Source organism: Cheilinus undulatus, linkage group 7 (assembly GCF_018320785.1).
Source record: "Cheilinus undulatus linkage group 7, ASM1832078v1, whole genome shotgun sequence".
NCBI lineage: Eukaryota > Metazoa > Chordata > Actinopteri > Labriformes > Labridae > Cheilinus > Cheilinus undulatus.
This window is the reverse complement of record NC_054871.1, coordinates 348,636-367,343: the sequence shown is the minus strand read 5'-3', so window position 1 is coordinate 367,343 and position 18,708 is coordinate 348,636. Positions and strand designations below refer to the sequence as shown.

General features: G+C 44.2%; 1 protein-coding gene across 1 annotated transcript in view; it reads right to left on the bottom strand.

Moving 5' to 3' along the window:
- Positions 1-265: 265 nt before the first annotated feature.
- Positions 266-18,708, bottom strand: part of LOC121512181 (tetraspanin-1) — a 27,988-nt gene continuing 9,545 nt past the window's right edge. Inside the window, exons 5-6 of the mRNA XM_041791327.1 lie at positions 5,899-6,124; positions 266-324 (exon numbers count right to left, since the gene is read on the bottom strand). Coding sequence (XP_041647261.1) covers positions 266-324; positions 5,899-6,124 — 285 coding nt within the window. The remainder of the gene's footprint in view (positions 325-5,898; positions 6,125-18,708) is intronic.

Sequence of the window (18,708 nt, the reverse complement as noted above, 5' to 3'; positions counted from 1 at the left end):
GGTTTGAAAATTATAGAGAAAAGAATTTTACTGAGTTTTTCTACGTTCTTCTCTTCTATTTCTTTTTCTCAGGTTGTTCTTACTTACTGCAACCACCAGATACTGTCGCCCCCTAGTGGACATGAGGTGAATATTTTGGTCACCTCTGACTGGAGTTAATCACCAACACCTGAAACTCAGAAACCAGGAAGTTCCTGACTCTCCTCATGTTTGTCTTTGTTGAAACTGTTTTCAGTAAGACTGTAACCAGAATATTTAAAGAGAATCACTCAGAGCTGTTTTTCATCATGGAGGGTCTGGCTGAGTCCTCGTGGATCCCCTTTGCTGGAAAAAAGAATCAAAGAGAAGATCTCCAAAGGTAAGGATCACGTTGGAAGCTTTATTTGAGGACCTAAATGAGAATGCTAACGGTGGCTGGTGGTCATGTTTGGAGCTTTGTTTGAGGACCTAAATGAGAAAGGTTCCGGGGCTGGTGGTCATGTTTGAAGCTTTGTTTGAGGACCTTAATGAGAACGGTTCCGGGGCTGGTGGTCATGTTGGAAGCTTTATTTGAGGACCTTAATGAGAACGGTTCCGGGGCTGGTGGTCATGTTGGAAGCTTTATTCGAGGACCTAAATGAGAAAGGTTCCGGGGCTGGTGGTCATGTTTGGAGCTTTATTTGAGGACCTAAATGAGAATGCTAACGGTGGCTGGTGGTCATGTTTGAAGCTTTATTTGAGGACCTAAATGAGAATGCTAACGGTGGCTGGTGGTCACGTTTGAAGCTTTATTTGAGGACCTAAATGAGAATGCTAACGGTGGCTAGTGGTCATGTTTGAAGCTTTATTTGAGGACCTAAATGAGAATGCTAACGGTGGCTGGTGGTCATGTTGGAAGCTTTATTTGAGGACCTAAATGAGAATGCTAACGGTGGCTAGTGGTCATGTTTGGAGCTTTATTTGAGGACCTAAATGAGAATGCTAACGGTGGCTGGTGGTCACGTTTGAAGCTTTATTTGAGGACCTAAATGAGAAAGGTTCCGGGGCTGGTGGTCATGTTTGGAGCTTTATTTGAGGACCTAAATGAGAATGCTAACGGTGGCTAGTGGTCATGTTTGGAGCTTTATTTGAGGACCTAAATGAGAATGCTAACGGTGGCTGGTGGTCATGTTGGAAGCTTTATTTGAGGACCTAAATGAGAATGCTAACGGTGGCTAGTGGTCATGTTTGGAGCTTTATTTGAGGACCTAAATGAGAATGCTAACGGTGGCTGGTGGTCACGTTTGAAGCTTTATTTGAGGACCTAAATGAGAACGGTTCCGGGGCTGGTGGTCATGTTTGGAGCTTTATTTGAGGACCTAAATGAGAAAGCTACCAGGGCTGGTGGTCATGTTGGAAGCTTTATTTGAGGACCTAAATGAGAACGGTTCCAGGGCTGGTGGTCATGTTTGGAGCTTTGTTTGAGGACCTTAATGAGAACGGTTCCGGGGCTGGTGGTCATGTTGGAAGCTTTATTTGAGGACCTAAATGAGAAAGGTTCCGGGGCTGGTGGTCATGTTTGGAGCTTTATTTGAGGACCTTAATGAGAAAGGTTCCGGGGCTGGTGGTCATGTTTGGAGCTTTGTTTGAGGACCTAAATGAGAAAGGTTCCGGGGCTGGTGGTCATGTTTGGAGCTTTATTTGAGGACCTAAATGAGAAAGCTACCAGGGCTGGTGGTCATGTTTGGAGCTTTATTTGAGGACCTAAATGAGAAAGCTACCAGGGCTGGTGGTCATGTTGGAAGCTTTATTTGAGGACCTAAATGAGAATGCTAACGGTGGCTGGTGGTCACGTTTGAAGCTTTATTTGAGGACCTAAATGAGAATGCTAACGGTGGCTAGTGGTCATGTTTGAAGCTTTATTGGAGGACCTAAATGAGAATGCTAACGGTGGCTGGTGGTCATGTTTGGAGCTTTGTTTGAGGACCTAAATGAGAAAGGTTCCGGGGCTGGTGGTCATGTTTGAAGCTTTGTTTGAGGACCTTAATGAGAATGCTAACGGTGGCTGGTGGTCATGTTTGGAGCTTTATTTGAGGACCTAAATGAGAATGCTAACGGTGGCTGGTGGTCATGTTTGAAGCTTTATTTGAGGACCTAAATGAGAATGCTAATGGTGGCTAGTGGTCACGTTTGGAGCTTTATTTGAGGACCTAAATGAGAATGCTAACGGTGGCTGGTGGTCATGTTGGAAGCTTTATTTGAGGACCTAAATGAGAATGCTAACGGTGGCTAGTGGTCATGTTTGGAGCTTTATTTGAGGACCTAAATGAGAATGCTAACGGTGGCTGGTGGTCACGTTTGAAGCTTTATTTGAGGACCTAAATGAGAAGGCTTCCGGTGGCTGGTGGTCATGTTTGTAGCTTTATTTGAGGACCTAAATGAGAATGCTAACGGTGGCTAGTGGTCATGTTTGGAGCTTTATTTGAGGACCTAAATGAGAATGCTAACGGTGGCTGGTGGTCATGTTGGAAGCTTTATTTGAGGACCTAAATGAGAATGCTAACGGTGGCTAGTGGTCATGTTTGGAGCTTTATTTGAGGACCTAAATGAGAATGCTAACGGTGGCTGGTGGTCACGTTTGAAGCTTTATTTGAGGACCTAAATGAGAACGGTTCCGGGGCTGGTGGTCATGTTTGGAGCTTTATTTGAGGACCTAAATGAGAAAGCTACCAGGGCTGGTGGTCATGTTGGAAGCTTTATTTGAGGACCTAAATGAGAAAGGTTCCGGGGCTGGTGGTCATGTTTGGAGCTTTGTTTGAGGACCTAAATGAGAAAGGTTCCGGGGCTGGTGGTCATGTTTGGAGCTTTATTTGAGGACCTAAATGAGAAAGCTACCAGGGCTGGTGGTCATGTTGGAAGCTTTATTTGAGGACCTAAATGAGAAAGGTTCCGGGGCTGGTGGTCATGTTTGGAGCTTTATTTGAGGACCTAAATGAGAAAGGTTCCGGGGCTGGTGGTCGTGTTTGGAGCTTTGTTTGAGGACCTTAATGAGAACGGTTCCGGGGCTGGTGGTCATGTTTGGAGCTTTATTTGAGGACCTAAATGAGAATGCTAACGGTGGCTGGTGGTCATGTTTGGAGCTTTATTTGAGGACCTAAATGAGAAAGGTTCGGTGGCTGGTGGTCATGTTTGGAGCTTTATTTGAGGACCTAAATGAGAATGCTAACGGTGGCTGGTGGTCATGTTTGGAGCTTTGTTTGAGGACCTAAATGAGAAAGGTTCCGGGGCTGGTGGTCATGTTTGGAGCTTTATTTGAGGACCTAAATGAGAATGCTAACGGTGGCTGGTGGTCATGTTTGGAGCTTTATTTGAGGACCTAAATGAGAATGCTAACGGTGGCTGGTGGTCATGTTTGGAGCTTTGTTTGAGGACCTAAATGAGAAAGGTTCCGGGGCTGGTGGTCATGTTTGGAGCTTTATTTGAGGACCTAAATGAGAATGCTAACGGTGGCTAGTGGTCACGTTTGAAGCTTTATTTGAGGACCTAAATGAGAATGCTAACGGTGGCTGGTGGTCATGTTTGGAGCTTTGTTTGAGGACCTAAATGAGAAAGGTTCCGGGGCTGGTGGTCATGTTTGGAGCTTTATTTGAGGACCTAAATGAGAATGCTAACGGTGGCTAGTGGTCACGTTTGAAGCTTTATTTGAGGACCTAAATGAGAATGCTAACGGTGGCTGGTCATGTTTGAAGCTTTATTTGAGGACCTAAATGAGAATGCTAACGGTGGCTGGTGGTCATGTTTGGAGCTTTATTTGAGGACCTAAATGAGAAAGGTTCCGGGGCTGGTGGTCATGTTTGGAGCTTTATTTGAGGACCTAAATGAGAAAGGTTCCGGGGCTGGTGGTCATGTTTGGAGCTTTATTTGAGGACCTAAATGAGAACGGTTCCGGGGCTGGTGGTCATGTTTGGAGCTTTGTTTGAGGACCTTAATGAGAACGGTTCCGGGGCTGGTGGTCATGTTTGGAGCTTTATTTGAGGACCTAAATGAGAAAGGTTCCGGGGCTGGTGGTCATGTTTGGAGCTTTATTTGAGGACCTAAATGAGAAAGGTTCCGGGGCTGGTGGTCATGTTTGGAGCTTTGTTTGAGGACCTTAATGAGAACGGTTCCGGGGCTGGTGGTCATGTTTGGAGCTTTATTTGAGGACCTAAATGAGAAAGGTTCCGGGGCTGGTGGTCATGTTTGGAGCTTTATTTGAGGACCTAAATGAGAACGGTTCCGGGGCTGGTGGTCGTGTTTGGAGCTTTGTTTGAGGACCTTAATGAGAACGGTTCCGGGGCTGGTGGTCATGTTGGTAGCTTTATTAGAGGACCTAAATGAGAAAGGTTCCGGGGCTGGTGGTCATGTTTGGAGCTTTATTTGAGGACCTAAATGAGAATGCTAACGGTGGCTGGTGGTCATGTTTGGAGCTTTATTTGAGGACCTAAATGAGAATGCTAACGGTGGCTGGTGGTCATGTTTGGAGCTTTATTTGAGGACCTAAATGAGAAAGGTTCCGGGGCTGGTGGTCGTGTTTGGAGCTTTGTTTGAGGACCTTAATGAGAACGGTTCCGGGGCTGGTGGTCATGTTGGAAGCTTTATTCGAGGACCTAAATGAGAAAGGTTCCGGGGCTGGTGGTCATGTTTGGAGCTTTATTTGAGGACCTAAATGAGAAAGGTTCCGGGGCTGGTGGTCGTGTTTGGAGCTTTGTTTGAGGACCTTAATGAGAACGGTTCCGGGGCTGGTGGTCATGTTGGAAGCTTTATTCGAGGACCTAAATGAGAAAGGTTCCGGGGCTGGTGGTCATGTTTGGAGCTTTATTTGAGGACCTAAATGAGAATGCTAACGGTGGCTGGTGGTCATGTTTGGAGCTTTATTTGAGGACCTAAATGAGAATGCTAACGGTGGCTGGTGGTCATGTTTGGAGCTTTATTTGAGGACCTAAATGAGAATGCTAACGGTGGCTGGTGGTCATGTTTGGAGCTTTGTTTGAGGACCTAAATGAGAAAGCTACCAGGGCTGGTGGTCATGTTGGAAGCTTTATTTGAGGACCTAAATGAGAAAGGTTCCGGGGCTGGTGGTCATGTTTGGAGCTTTATTTGAGGACCTAAATGAGAAAGGTTCCGGGGCTGGTGGTCGTGTTTGGAGCTTTGTTTGAGGACCTTAATGAGAACGGTTCCGGGGCTGGTGGTCATGTTGGAAGCTTTATTCGAGGACCTAAATGAGAAAGGTTCCGGGGCTGGTGGTCATGTTTGGAGCTTTATTTGAGGACCTAAATGAGAATGCTAACGGTGGCTGGTGGTCATGTTTGGAGCTTTATTTGAGGACCTAAATGAGAATGCTAACGGTGGCTGGTGGTCATGTTTGGAGCTTTATTTGAGGACCTAAATGAGAATGCTAACGGTGGCTGGTGGTCATGTTTGGAGCTTTATTTGAGGACCTAATGAGAAGCAGTTCGGGGCTGGTGGTCATGTTGGAAGCTTTGTTTGAGGACCTTAAATGAGAAAGGTTCCGGGGCTGGTGGTCATGTTTGGAGCTTTATTTGAGGACCTAAATGAGAATGCTAACGGTGGCTGGTGGTCATGTTTGGAGCTTTATTTGAGGACCTAAATGAGAATGCTAACGGTGGCTGGTGGTCATGTTTGGAGCTTTATTTGAGGACCTAAATGAGAATGCTAACGGTGGCTGGTGGTCATGTTTGGAGCTTTATTTGAGGACCTAAATGAGAATGCTAACGGTGGCTGGTGGTCATGTTTGGAGCTTTGTTTGAGGACCTTAATGAGAACGGTTCCGGGGCTGGTGGTCATGTTTGGAGCTTTATTTGAGGACCTAAATGAGAATGCTAACGGTGGCTGGTGGTCATGTTTGGAGCTTTATTTGAGGACCTAAATGAGAATGCTAACGGTGGCTGGTGGTCATGTTTGGAGCTTTATTTGAGGACCTAAATGAGAATGCTAACGGTGGCTGGTGGTCATGTTTGGAGCTTTGTTTGAGGACCTTAATGAGAACGGTTCCGGGGCTGGTGGTCTCTGGGGTCTGGTTCTGCTGGGGCTGAGGCGCTGGGATGTTGGAGGCTCCTCTTGTCGTCTGATTCTTCACTGAGGAGGTCGGTGGTCCTCCTGCTGAGGGCTGGTGGTAGAAGCATAACAGACCTGATCATTAAAGCCGTGGATTAGAGGTGGAGTCAGGAGCCTCTCAGAACAGATCTGAGGACCAGAAAGAGGACTGTCTGATCTGTGAAACCCTGTTAAACTGATGCTGCTGCTTAACTCCCTCCTGTTCTCTACACACCAACAAACGGCTGCTCTATCTCTGCCTGTAGGAGGCGCTAAAGAAACCATGTAGTGTTAGAGTCAGCGTGAGTCTCCTCACACACCTGCACGCACACCCACATACACACACACACACACACACCCCTACACACACACACACACACACACACCTGTACACACCCATCTGGTTGTAAACAGCTCCTGGACTATAGCACAGGAGCACAGCGGTAAGTTGTTAACATGTTGGCGGTAGAGGAGGTAGAGGAGGAGGGGCTGGAGGCTCACAGGTGAGGTTGAAAGAATAAAGATGTCATGAGATTGAGCATTGTGACAAATGTTAGGGTGGTGATAATCTTATTTTTATAGCTCATTATAGCTTATTCTTACTCAAAAATGAGGTATAATTTTATGTAAATGAGGTCTATTGACCATACCCCCCGTACTCAAACAGTTGTGTCCCCCCCACCTCTGAAATCAAAATTTCGTCCATGGTCTCGAGACACATGCTAATTGGCAAGTCAAAGAAAGTGACGTACGTTACTTTATGATGTGTTTAAAGATGACTCAGACTTTTGACAATTCAATGAGAATAAAATGCACTTACTGTGATGTGTTCAAAGTCACATGGAGAAACTGGAATTTTAGTTTCTGTGATAAATCTTAATAACGTGGTCCTGCAGAGGAGAAACGTTTAATTAGTAATATAAAATAGATACAAACCACCCTGAATGCCCCAATATTCCTAATAATATTACTAATATCATCAGTAAAGAGTGTGATCATTAGTGAGAGTACCATTATGAATAAATGTTAGTATTTCCATCAGTTTGTCTCAGATTATTAGGTGGAGGCTGGGGGTTTAATTTTTAATAGTTTGGCTCATTTTTAGAGAGAAAACGTGATGTGACTAAAAGTAAAAACTCAAATGTACAGACTTTTTATGGACTAAAACTCTGACAGTGGACAGGACTAAAATGTGACTATTTCTGTCTAAAGACTGAATTTAGAAATGAGCAGAGGAGGCTTCTGGGTAAACCACGCAGACATGGCTCAGCAGAGGTCAGAGGTCTTATGGTCTATGATCTCAGCCGTGAACGCTCCTTTAGTTAGACTCTGTCAGAGAGGAGAAACCCAGTCCCAGCGTTTACGACCCAAACGTCCTCAGAGACGGGGGGCATGAGGAAATTCACACGCTTCATCCAGACAGAAGACGGGAATGTGCTGGAAAGTTTTACTGAAATCTTTGGAACGTTCCCCTGGAATGTTGAGGGAATATTTAACTCCAGTTTGGGTTTTTAATGTCGGTTCTGGATGTGTTAGAACTTTTGCAGATTTGTTTTAAATAGTCAGAAATCTCTGCAGAGCCTTGGTTGAAGTGAGCTTCTGTTCTCTCTCCCTTTGATTCTGAGAAAAGTGGCAGAGACTTTAAAAGCCTGACAGACAGAAGCTCGGCTCTCAGGAGGCTGTAGAGTGAAGACGTGTCAGTGGCAGCAGGAATCCTCCTGGAAAGATGCTGAAATCCTGAAACAAAGACATCCGGGCCTCTGAGATCTTTGTGTGTAAACTGCTGCTGCTGCAGAGGCGTGCAGGTGAATCACCTGGCTCCGTGCTGGCTGCACCTACGGACGATAAAGATGCACGCCAGGCCGTGTCAGATGTCTCTGTTTGGACGTCAGTGAGGAGGACGTTTCCTGGCTCCTGCCGTCAGCAGATTACACAGAATCTCTGATCGTCCTCTGCGGCTGGCCCTCGTGGGTTTGGTGATCCTGTTGGAGAAAGATGTGGGGAGAAGTTTGAGAGCAGAGATGGAGCAAGATGATAGGAGGGGGAGGAGCTTTGATCAACAGGAGATCTCAGCAGTGGCTCGTCTCCTCTCTCTCCACTTCCTGTTCTTTACGGACTCGCCCTTTACGCCCCCACCTACAGCGCCATAGGCTCAGATACACGGGCGCCTTTGTTCTCCTCTGTCTTTATCTCAGACTCTGCAGATACTGACAGATTTTAACACAGTTCCAAAAAAGCTGGGACACCGTAGAATGTGAACAAGAACAGAAGTCAGTGATCGTCAGATCTCATAACCTAAGTTAACCTGAGACTTTTTAACATTAAATCAAAAATATCTGATATTTCTGTGTCTATTTCATAAAAGCGCCCGGTGGGCCGTTTCTCAGCGTTAGTTTAACCATGAGTGCATCGGGGGGGCTGATAGCCCCTCCCGGCCCACCAGAGTGTGGTCATGCAGAGGCGTGTAGAATAACGACGACGCCCATGATGCAGCGAACATGACCACGTGGTGAAACGGCGAGCATCTACAGTTCTTAACAAATGTATTAGACCACCTGTCATACCTGCCTCAGAGACCATCCAGCATCATGAAGTGCTTTAATGTGGACTCTTTCATTTTCAGTCAGCTCTCCACGTTTTACCATTTTGAACAGGAATGAGGAATTTCAAACTGAATTCACCCAAATTTGAGCCGGCTCACTGGGAATGAATCAAGCATAACATTCAACCACTAAAACTCATTTTTCTCTTCAGGAATGACAGTAAATAACTATAATCTGACACATTCATCAGAAATATTCATGTGCTTTACTAGTTTTACAGTTTTTTTGTAAATCAGTAAATTGTAAAATTCATGGATAACAATAATAATTCTATTTTAGCATTAAAAATATCATTTGTGTTATAGAGCTTCTACATATTGGTGTATTAACCATTGCAGAAACATGAAAATGATGTTGGTAATTACCAATGCTGTTAATTTAGGGCAGCTGTGGCAGAAACCTGACTGTGGTTAGGGTTAGGGTGGGCTAATACATCTGTTAAACTCTGTAGGTGTCATAGTGACAGCGGTGGAAGAGGAGAGCATGATGGGACGGTGCATCAGATAAATATTCATCCCTCACATGGCGTGCCAGCCCAGGCGGTCTGCCATCAGCCCGCCGCCGCTCAGCGTGTCCCTGTTTGGTGGATTCCTCCCACGCCACGGTTCACTGCGAGGTTAGAGGACTCAGTGAGCCGTGAAACACTCTCAGCTACAGCCAGGGGCCCCCTAGCTGCTGTATCAGAGGACTACACGGGCCCTCAAGGGCCACGCTCCCAGTGCCAGGGGTCAACTGTAGGTACAGGGGGAGGATAGCTGTGGGGGGGTCCAGTGATACTTTTATGTCTGAATTTTAAATTTCTTTCCTCCAGAAAACCTTAGAAAAGGGAAACTTTTTTACCTTTTTTCACCATTTTTTGCCACTTTCCCCCCATTTCAGCTACCTTTCACCATTAAATTCTACTTATGTCCTTTTTTGCCCATTTTTTCCACTCTTGACTGCTTTTTGCCCATTTTAGTCATTTCTCACTGTTATGTTGGGATTTAGTCCATGAAAACATTTCAGATGATGTGGACTTTCCTGAGTGGGTCTGAGGGGGGCTAGGATGTGAGGGGGCCCTGAGAAAAATGGTTGGGAACCACTGCTCTAGACCATATATTTATGATACACCATATATGTTTTATTTACATACTCTACATATGAGTTTAATACATTTTTATTAACAGCTTAATTCTGTTTTGTTATATTCCATATTAACTTAAAATGACATAGTTGTTTATTTCTATAAATAAAAATATGTATACACATACATATACATAAACATATATATATATATATATATATATATATATCATTGTCTTTCTGGGGGCCTAAAATCCCCAGCTGCTTCATGGTCCAGGATCTGCCAGAGGGTGATGACGGCCTTCTTCACTAACACAGATCTGGAGTGTTCTCCGCTCCTCTCTAGATTTAGCAGGAGTTGTTCTGGGAGGTTCTCTTCATCAGTGGATGTAGACGAGGGCGTGTGGGGGAGGGCGGAGCTGTGCCAGCGTGGAGGCGGTCGGATTGAGGTCGTGCTTGTGGATTTGTGTGTTGTGTGTGTTGTGCGGTGTGTAGATGTTGCTGGGCCGTGCAGACGGCGGCGCCGGCGGCCTGGTCTCCATCTGTGAGTCAAGTGTTTGTGCCCGTCTGTGATGGAGCATCGCCGTGCTCGTGTCTTTGAGTCTTCACCAAAAGCAGAACCAGAGTAGCTCTATTATTTACTGCCGTGGCCCACATCCGTGGCGGTAAACTCTGAGCTGGGCGTTTCTCCTAATTATTGATGTTACATCATGGCGCCATGAGGACGCTCTTCTTCTGCAGCTCATTTTGGACTCTACTGTCATTTTAATGCTGACCTCTCTGACGTGTTCTCTGAGTCCTGCTGCTCTGCTCTGGACGTGGACCTTCCTGTGGTCCACAGCCCGTCTGCTGTCCTTGGCTGCTCCGTGGGCAAACAAAAAAAGGAAGCGGTGAATATGGCGAGTAATGTCAATGAATCCGCCCTGCAGCGATGTCTGAGGCTCAGGATGAACAGCTGCTAAAGTGAAATGAACAGGTTAGGGTAGGGCTAGGTTAGGGCCAGGTTAGGGCTAGGGTAGGGCAAGGTTAGGGCTAGGGTAGGGCCAGGGTAGGGCTAGATTAGGGCTAGGGTAGGGCTAGGCTAGGGTTAGGGCATGGCTAGGGTAGGGTTAGGGTAGGGCTAGGGTAAGGGCCAGGGTAGGGCTAGGGTAGGGTCAGGGTAGGGTAGGGCCAGGGTTAGGGTAGGGTTAGGATAGGGCTAGGTGAGGGTAGGGTTAGGGCTAGGGTAGGGCTAGGGTAGGGTAGGGTAGGGTAGGGTAGGGTAGGGTTAGGGTAGGGCTAGGGTTAGGGTAGGGCTAGGTTAGGGTTAGGGCTAAGTTAGGGCTAAGGTAGGGCTAGGGTAGGGTTAGGGCTAGGTTAAGGCTAAGGTAGGGCTAGGGTAGGGTTAGGGCTAGGTTAGGGCTAGGGTAGGGCTAGGGTAGGGCCAGGGTAGGGCTAGGGTAGGGCTAGGTTAGGACCAGGGTAGGGCTAAGTTAGGGCTAGGGTAGGGTTAGGGCTAGGGTAGGGCTAGGGTAGGGCCAGGGTAGGGCTAGGGTAGGGTTAGGGCTAGGGTAGGGCTAGGGTAGGGCCAGGGTAGGGCTAGGGTAGGGTCAGGGTAGGGTAGGGTAGGGCCAGGGTAGGGCTAGGGTAGGGTTAGGGCTAGGGTAGGGCTAGGGTAGGACCAGGTTAGGGCTAGGGTAGGGCTAGGGTAGGGCCAGGTTAGGGCTAGGTTAGGGTTAGGGTTAGGGTAGGGCTAGGGTAGGGCCAGGTTAGGGCTAGGTTAGGGTTAGGGTTAGGGTAGGGCTAGGGTTAGGGCTGCTCGTTTGTTGGAGGAGAAAACCTCACGTACGTTCACATCAGATGGACCAACAGTCTGACTGAAACTCAGCTGGATCAGGACCTGAGGACTGTGTAGACTCAATCCTGCTCCTTAGTTCTCCTGAATGTTGTCTCCATGGTCCACAGTTGACCTGGAAAACGGTCCTGACCCACCAGGACCCGGTAGATTGGCCCAAAGCTCCTCCAGAGTGTAAAGAAGTATTTAACCCTTCATGGGTTTATTTGTCTCATTTAAATGTTTCAGATCAAACTAACTCTGAGTTTTTTCTGTTTTAATAAGGAGAATTCATTTGCTCTGTTTATCTGGGATGAACATTCGTTTGATGATCTGAATCATTTAAGACTGACAAATATGTGAAACAAATCAGGAAGAGGACAACACTGCTCCACAGCTCTGACCATCAACTATCCTTGCCTCATGCTCACTGTCCTTGGTTGGAAACCTTCTGAAAGTTTCCAGAAGTTTCCAACTATGGCCAACAAAAAAGAGGGAAACAACCTCAAACATCCCCACATTCATCAACATTCCATCCTCTGCCTTTGAAGTTTCAATACTTCAAAGCCTGTAAAACATTCCATCCTCTGCCTTTGATGTTTCAATACTTCAAAGCCTATAAAACATTCCATCCTCTGCCTTTGATGTTTCAATACTTCAAAGCCTATAAAACATTCCATCCTCTGCCTTTGATGTTTCAATACTTCAAAGCCTATAAAACATTCCATCCTCTGCCTTTGTCTTCTGAAACGGTTTATTCTTGCCTGTGCTGCTATCTTTACCCTGCTCTCTCCTGGCTGCTCCCTCTGTAAGCGGCCTCTAACAGTCCTCCTCCACCCCAGCTACCTCTCTATTCTGACTTACTCTGTGTTGTCGCTGATGTCTGCTCTGCTCTGGGTTCTTTCTGCTTCTCTCCATGTCTCAGACTTTCCTTGTAGGTACAGGAAAGGTAGGAACGTGTGCTGGTCCTGCTTGGTTCTTTCTAAGCTCATAGAACAGCATCAGAGTCCCAGAACCGCCAAACAGAGTTAATTATAAATAGATTACTACCTGCTAATCTAGACTGGGGTTCTCAACCACCCAAAATAAAGGTGCCAGAGACCCGGGACCCCCACTGGACCTAAGGGTGGCTGAACACAGACACATCATCCTAGACTAGTCATGTGGAGACAAGGCCGTTTATTGGGGCTTTTGGGGGCCCTGCCAAACAGGGAGCCAGCCAAATCCTGGTCCATGGTAAAGTTAACCTGAATAATAACCACTCTTATCAAAGACACAGATGTTGTTTTAATTCACTTGTGTAGTAAGTAGACCTCTTTAAAAATGTAAATCCTTTGGTTAAAAACAGAACTGAATTACATAAAAAAAATAGGTTTAAATGGTTAATAATGACAAAAAATGGTGGGAAAGATGGTGAAACACATTTCAAAAGTAGCAGAAAAGGGTTAAAAGTGCCAAAAATGATATAAAAGTGGCAAAAATTGGTTAAAGTGGCAAAAAGGGCATGTTAGATGGTAAAAGGGGATTAAAAAACTGTCTGAAATGGCACTGAGGTGGAAAAACAAGGTGGAAATTTGGTGAAATGGGGTGAAAAACTGATACAAACTGGTAAAAAAAAAGGTTAGCTGAGGCAGAAAAATGAGCAAAAATGGGCAAATCAAATTATGAAATGTGGCGTAGAAAGGGTAAAGAGGGGTTGATATTAGCAATAACAGGTCAACAACAGTAGGAGATTTGGTTAAGAAGTGGCAAAAAAAAAAAAAAAACCTGGTGGACAGGGTTTAAAATCAACAAAAAATGGGTTTAAGTGGCAAAAATGTGTTAAAATTTGGAAAAACTGGTGTAAAGTGGCAACAGTGTAATTTAAAAATATTCTCCATTTTTTTCAGACCCCCTCTAAGTGTCTCACGACTCCCAATGAGGTCCCGACCCCAACATTGAGAACCCCTGATCTAGACAAATATTTCTGACTAAATCATCGTTTTTTTTGACAGAGTGGAGTTAGAACTCTGGAGTAAAGCTGGGAAGAGGCAGAGGTCAGCAGAGGTCAGCAGAGGTCAGCAGAGGGTAGAGTTGTTGTAGTGATGTTTGGATGTATCAGGAGGCCAGCGTGTTCAGGTTTGGCTGGTTTAGAGGAAAGAAATCATAACGAGGCTTTCAGCTCTAATCTGCTAGTTTTTCTCCTGAGACTGGGGCCGATGGTGGACCAAAGTCCTGGGTCCTCGCCGTGCTGTGGTTCAGAGACGGCCGTGAAATTAAAGTGTTAATTATTCATGGACTCATATGTACATGTTTAAACTGCAGGGACGGAGACAAGCATCCATTATTCAGGACGCCGCGGCGCTTTATGAGATTAATCATTATTAAGAGAGCGAGGGGAGGCTGAGCGGACACGGGCGGAGCGCTGCACGCCGAGATCAGAACCATAAATCACCAGCGCTGATCTCAGGAGTGAGAGGAAGGACTTCCACTGCTCTTTAATTACTGCAGAGTTTCTCCGTTAGCATTCGTGTCACGGCACCGCTGTTTACGTGGCTGTTTGTGCGTTTTTAGGACGTTACGGCTGCTCTGCTCTAGCGTGGCGGCTCTTTGTGTGTCTGAGCAGTCCGATTACCAACAATCATGACCGCGGCCCCAGAATCAATACCTGCTCTCGCCATGCCAGTCACACCTTGCTGCCTCCTTATTGGCTGTGTGTCCCAGTCCATAGAAATGCTAAATTACATCCCAGTGTGAGCGTGGGGGCCGGCAGAGCGGCAACGCTCCACAGTCCTGACTGGGCTTCTTACTGGGCCCTGCAGAGCCGATCAATGTACCCAGTTCCTAATCCATGAGACTGTGAGGCCGGGCTGCAGCAGGTTTCTGTTAATGGAGCCGAGGCAGCTTTAATAAGGGTTTAATGTTACCCCCCCCCCCCACTTTATTCTGTTAATGTTCCTAGATTATTCTAGAAACACAGAACCCCCCCCCCCCCCACACTTTATTCTGTTAATGTTCCTAGATTAGAAACACAGAAAATATCCCCCCCCCCACACACTTTATTCTGTTAATGTTCCTGGATTAGAAACACAGAAAATATCCCCCCCCCCCCCACACACTTTATTCTGTTAATGTTCCTAGATTAGAAACACAGAAAATATCCCCCCCCCCCACACACTTTATTCTGTTAATGTTCCTAGATTAGAAACACAGAAAATACCCCCACTTTATTCTGTTAATGTTCCTAGATTAGAAACACAGAAAACACCCCCACACTTTATTCTGTTAATGTTCCTATATTACTTTATAAACACATAAAACACCCCCCCCCCCACTTTATTCTTTTAATGTTCCTAGATTAGAAACACAGAAAACACCCCCCCCCCCCACTTTATTCTGTTAATGTTCCTAGATTATTCTAGAAACACAACCCCCACTTTATTCTGTTAATGTTCCTAGATTAGAAACACAGAACCCCACACTTTATTCTTTTAATGTTGCTTGATTAGAAAAACAGAAAACACCCCCCCACACACTTTATTCTGTTAATGTTCCTAGATTACTGTAGAAACACAGAAAATACCCCCCCCCCCTTTATTCTGTTAATGTTCCTAGATTAGAAACACAGAAAACATCCCCCTCACACACTTTATTCTGTTAATGTTCCTGGATTAGAAACACAGAAAATATCCCCACACACTTTTTTCTTTTAATTTTCCTAGATTAGAAACAAAGAAAATACCCCCCCCCCCCACTTTATTCTGTTAATGTTCCTAGATTAGAAACACAGAAAATATCCCCCCCCCCCCACACACTTTATTCTGTTAATGTTCCTGGATTAGAAACACAGAAAATACCCCCCCACTTTATTCTTTTAATGTTCCCAGATTAGTAACACAGAAAACACCCCCCCCCCATTATGTGTTAATTTTCCTATATTACTTTATAAAAACAGAAAATACCCCCCCCCCCACTTTATTCTGTTAATGTTCCTAGATTAGAAACACAGAAAACACCCCCACTTTATTCTGTTAATGTTCCTAGATTATTCTAGAAACACAACCCCCACTTTATTCTGTTAATGTTCCTAGATTAGAAACACAGAAAACACCCCTTTATCTGTTAATGTTCCTAGATTACTGTAGAAACACAGAAAACATCCCCTCTTTATTCTGTTAATGTTCCTAGATTAGAAACACAGAAACCCCCACTTTATTCTGTTAATGTTCCTAGATTAGAAACACAGAAAACACCCCCACTTTATTCTGTTAATGTTCCTAGATTATTCTAGAAACACGAAACACAACCCCACTTTATTCTGTTAATGTTCCTAGATTATTCTAGAAACACAACCCCCACTTTATTCTGTTAATGTTCCTAGATTAGAAACACCGAAAACACCCCCCCCCCTTTCTCTGTTAATGTTCCTAGATTAGTGTAGAAACACAGAAAACATCCCCCACTTTATTTTGTTAATGTTCCTAGATTAGAAACACAGAACACACCCCCACACACTTTATTCTGTTAATGTTCCTAGTTTAAGTTTTAAACACAGTAAACCCCCCCCCCCCTCTTTATTCTGTTAATGTTCCTAGATTACTGTAGAAACACAGAAAATACCCCCCCCCCCCCTTTATTCTGTTAATGTTCCTAGATTAGAAACACAGAAAACATCCCCCCCCCTCTTTATTCTGTTAATGTTCCTAGATTAGAAACACAGAAAACATCCCCCTTATTCTGTTAATGTTCCTAGATTAGAAACACAGAAAACACCCCCACTTTATTCTGTTAATGTTCCTAGATTATTCTAGAAACACAACCCCCACTTTATTCTGTTAATGTTCCTAGATTAGAAACACAGAAAACACCCCCTTTATCTGTTAATGTTCCTAGATTACTGTAGAAACACAGAAAACATCCCCTCTTTATTCTGTTAATGTTCCTAGATTAGAAACACAGAAACCCCCACTTTATTCTGTTAATGTTCCTAGATTAGAAACACAGAAAACACCCCCACTTTATTCTGTTAATGTTCCTATATTATTCTAGAAACACAACCCCCCCCCCACTTTATTCTGTTAATGTTCCTAGATTATTCTAGAAACACAACCCCCCCCACTTTATTCTGTTAATGTTCCTAGATTAGAAACACAGAAAACACCCCCCCCCTTTATCTGTTAATGTTCCTAGATTACTGTAGAAACACAGAAAACATCCCCCTTTATTCTGTTAATGTTCCTAGATTAGAAACACAGAAACCCCACACACTTTATTCTGTTAATGTTCCTAGATTACTGTAGAAACACAGAAAACACCCCCTCTTTATTCTGTTAATGTTCCTAGATTACTGTAGAAACACAGAAAATACCCCCTTTATTCTGTTAATGTTCCTAGTTTAGAAACACAGAAAACATCCCCCCCCCCCTTTATTCTGTTAATGTTCCTAGATTAGAAACACAGAAAACATCCCCCTTTATTCTGTTAATGTTCCTAGAAAACACAGAAAACATCCCCCTCTTTATTCTGTTAATGTTCCAAGATTACTGTAGTAACACAGAAAATACCCCCTTTATTCTGTTAATGTTCCTGGATTAGAAACACAGAAAATACCCCCGCCCCCACTTTATTCTGTTAATGTTCCTAGATTATTCTAGAAACATAACCCCCCCCACTTTATTCTGTTAATGTTCCTAGATTAGAAACACAGAAAACACCCCCCCCCCACACTTTATTCTTTTAATGTTCCTAGATAAGAAACACAGAAACCCCCACCCCCACTTTATTCTGTTAATGTTCCTAGATTATTCTAGAAACACACTCCCCACTTTATTCTGTTAATGTTCCTAGATTATTCTAGAAACATAACCCCCACTTTATTCTGTTAATGTTCCTAGATTAGAAACACAGAAAACACCCCACTTTATTCTGTTAATGTTCCTGGATTAGAAACACAGAAAACACCCCACTTTATTCTGTTAATGTTCCTAGATTAGAAACACAGAAAATACCCCCATTCTGTTAATGTTCCTAGATTAGAAACACAGAAAACACCCCACCACTTTATTCTGTTATTGTTCCTAGATTAGAAACACAGAAAACACCCCCACACACTTTATTCTGTTAATGTTCCTGGATTAGAAACACAGAAAACACCCCACTTTATTCTGTTAATGTTCCTAGATTAGAAACACAGAAAATACCCCATTCTGTTAATATTCCTAGATTAGCAACACAGAAAATACCCCACACACACACACACTTTATTCTGTTAATGTTCCTGGATTAGAAACACAGAAAATACCCCACTTTATTCTGTTAATGTTCCTAGATTAGAAACACAGAAAATACCCCCTTTATTCTGTTAATGTTCCTAGATTAGAAACACAGAAAACACCCCCCCACTTTATTCTGTTAATGTTCCTAGATTAGAAACACAGAAAATACCCCCCACTTTATTCTGTTAATGTTCCTAGATTAGAAACACAGAAAATACCCCCACTTTATTCTGTTAATGTTCCTAGATTAGAAACACAGAAAATACCCCCACAAACACTTTATTCTGTTAATGTTCCTAGATTAGAAACACAGAAACCCCCCCCCCCCCCCACTTTATTCTGTTAATGTTCCAGTTCTTCCCTTCATTTTTCTAAAACTATGTTTTCATATCTAAAGTTAAACTGGTTTAATAAACTCTGCCGTCTTCAGCCCCCTACATCACTGTTTTCATGATGGAGCCAAACTTTCACCTTGAGCCAAGGTCATCGCGTCTCTCTGAGGTCCTCATGGGGAGTTCATTTGCAGAAAAAAATCTATGAAGTTTGCTTCAGACCAGCTAATCAATCAGTCTATTGATCAGGCCACCGATCAGATAATCAATGAGTGACAGAATGAAGAGCAGAGATTTCTATGGAGGATGAGCTGAAACTCATTTAGAACATTTTCTCTCTGCAACCATGCATCAAACCTGGATTAAGCTCTGGATTATCTGAGCATCAAACCTGGATTAAGCTCTGGATTATCTGAGCATCAAACCTGGATTAAGCTCTGGATTATCTGAGCATCAAACCTGGATTAAGCTCTGGATTATCTGAGCATCAAACCTGGATTAAGCTCTGGATTATCTGAGCATCAAACCTGGATTAAGCTCTGGATTATCTGAGCATCAACCCTGGATGAGACTCTGGATTATCTGAGCATCAA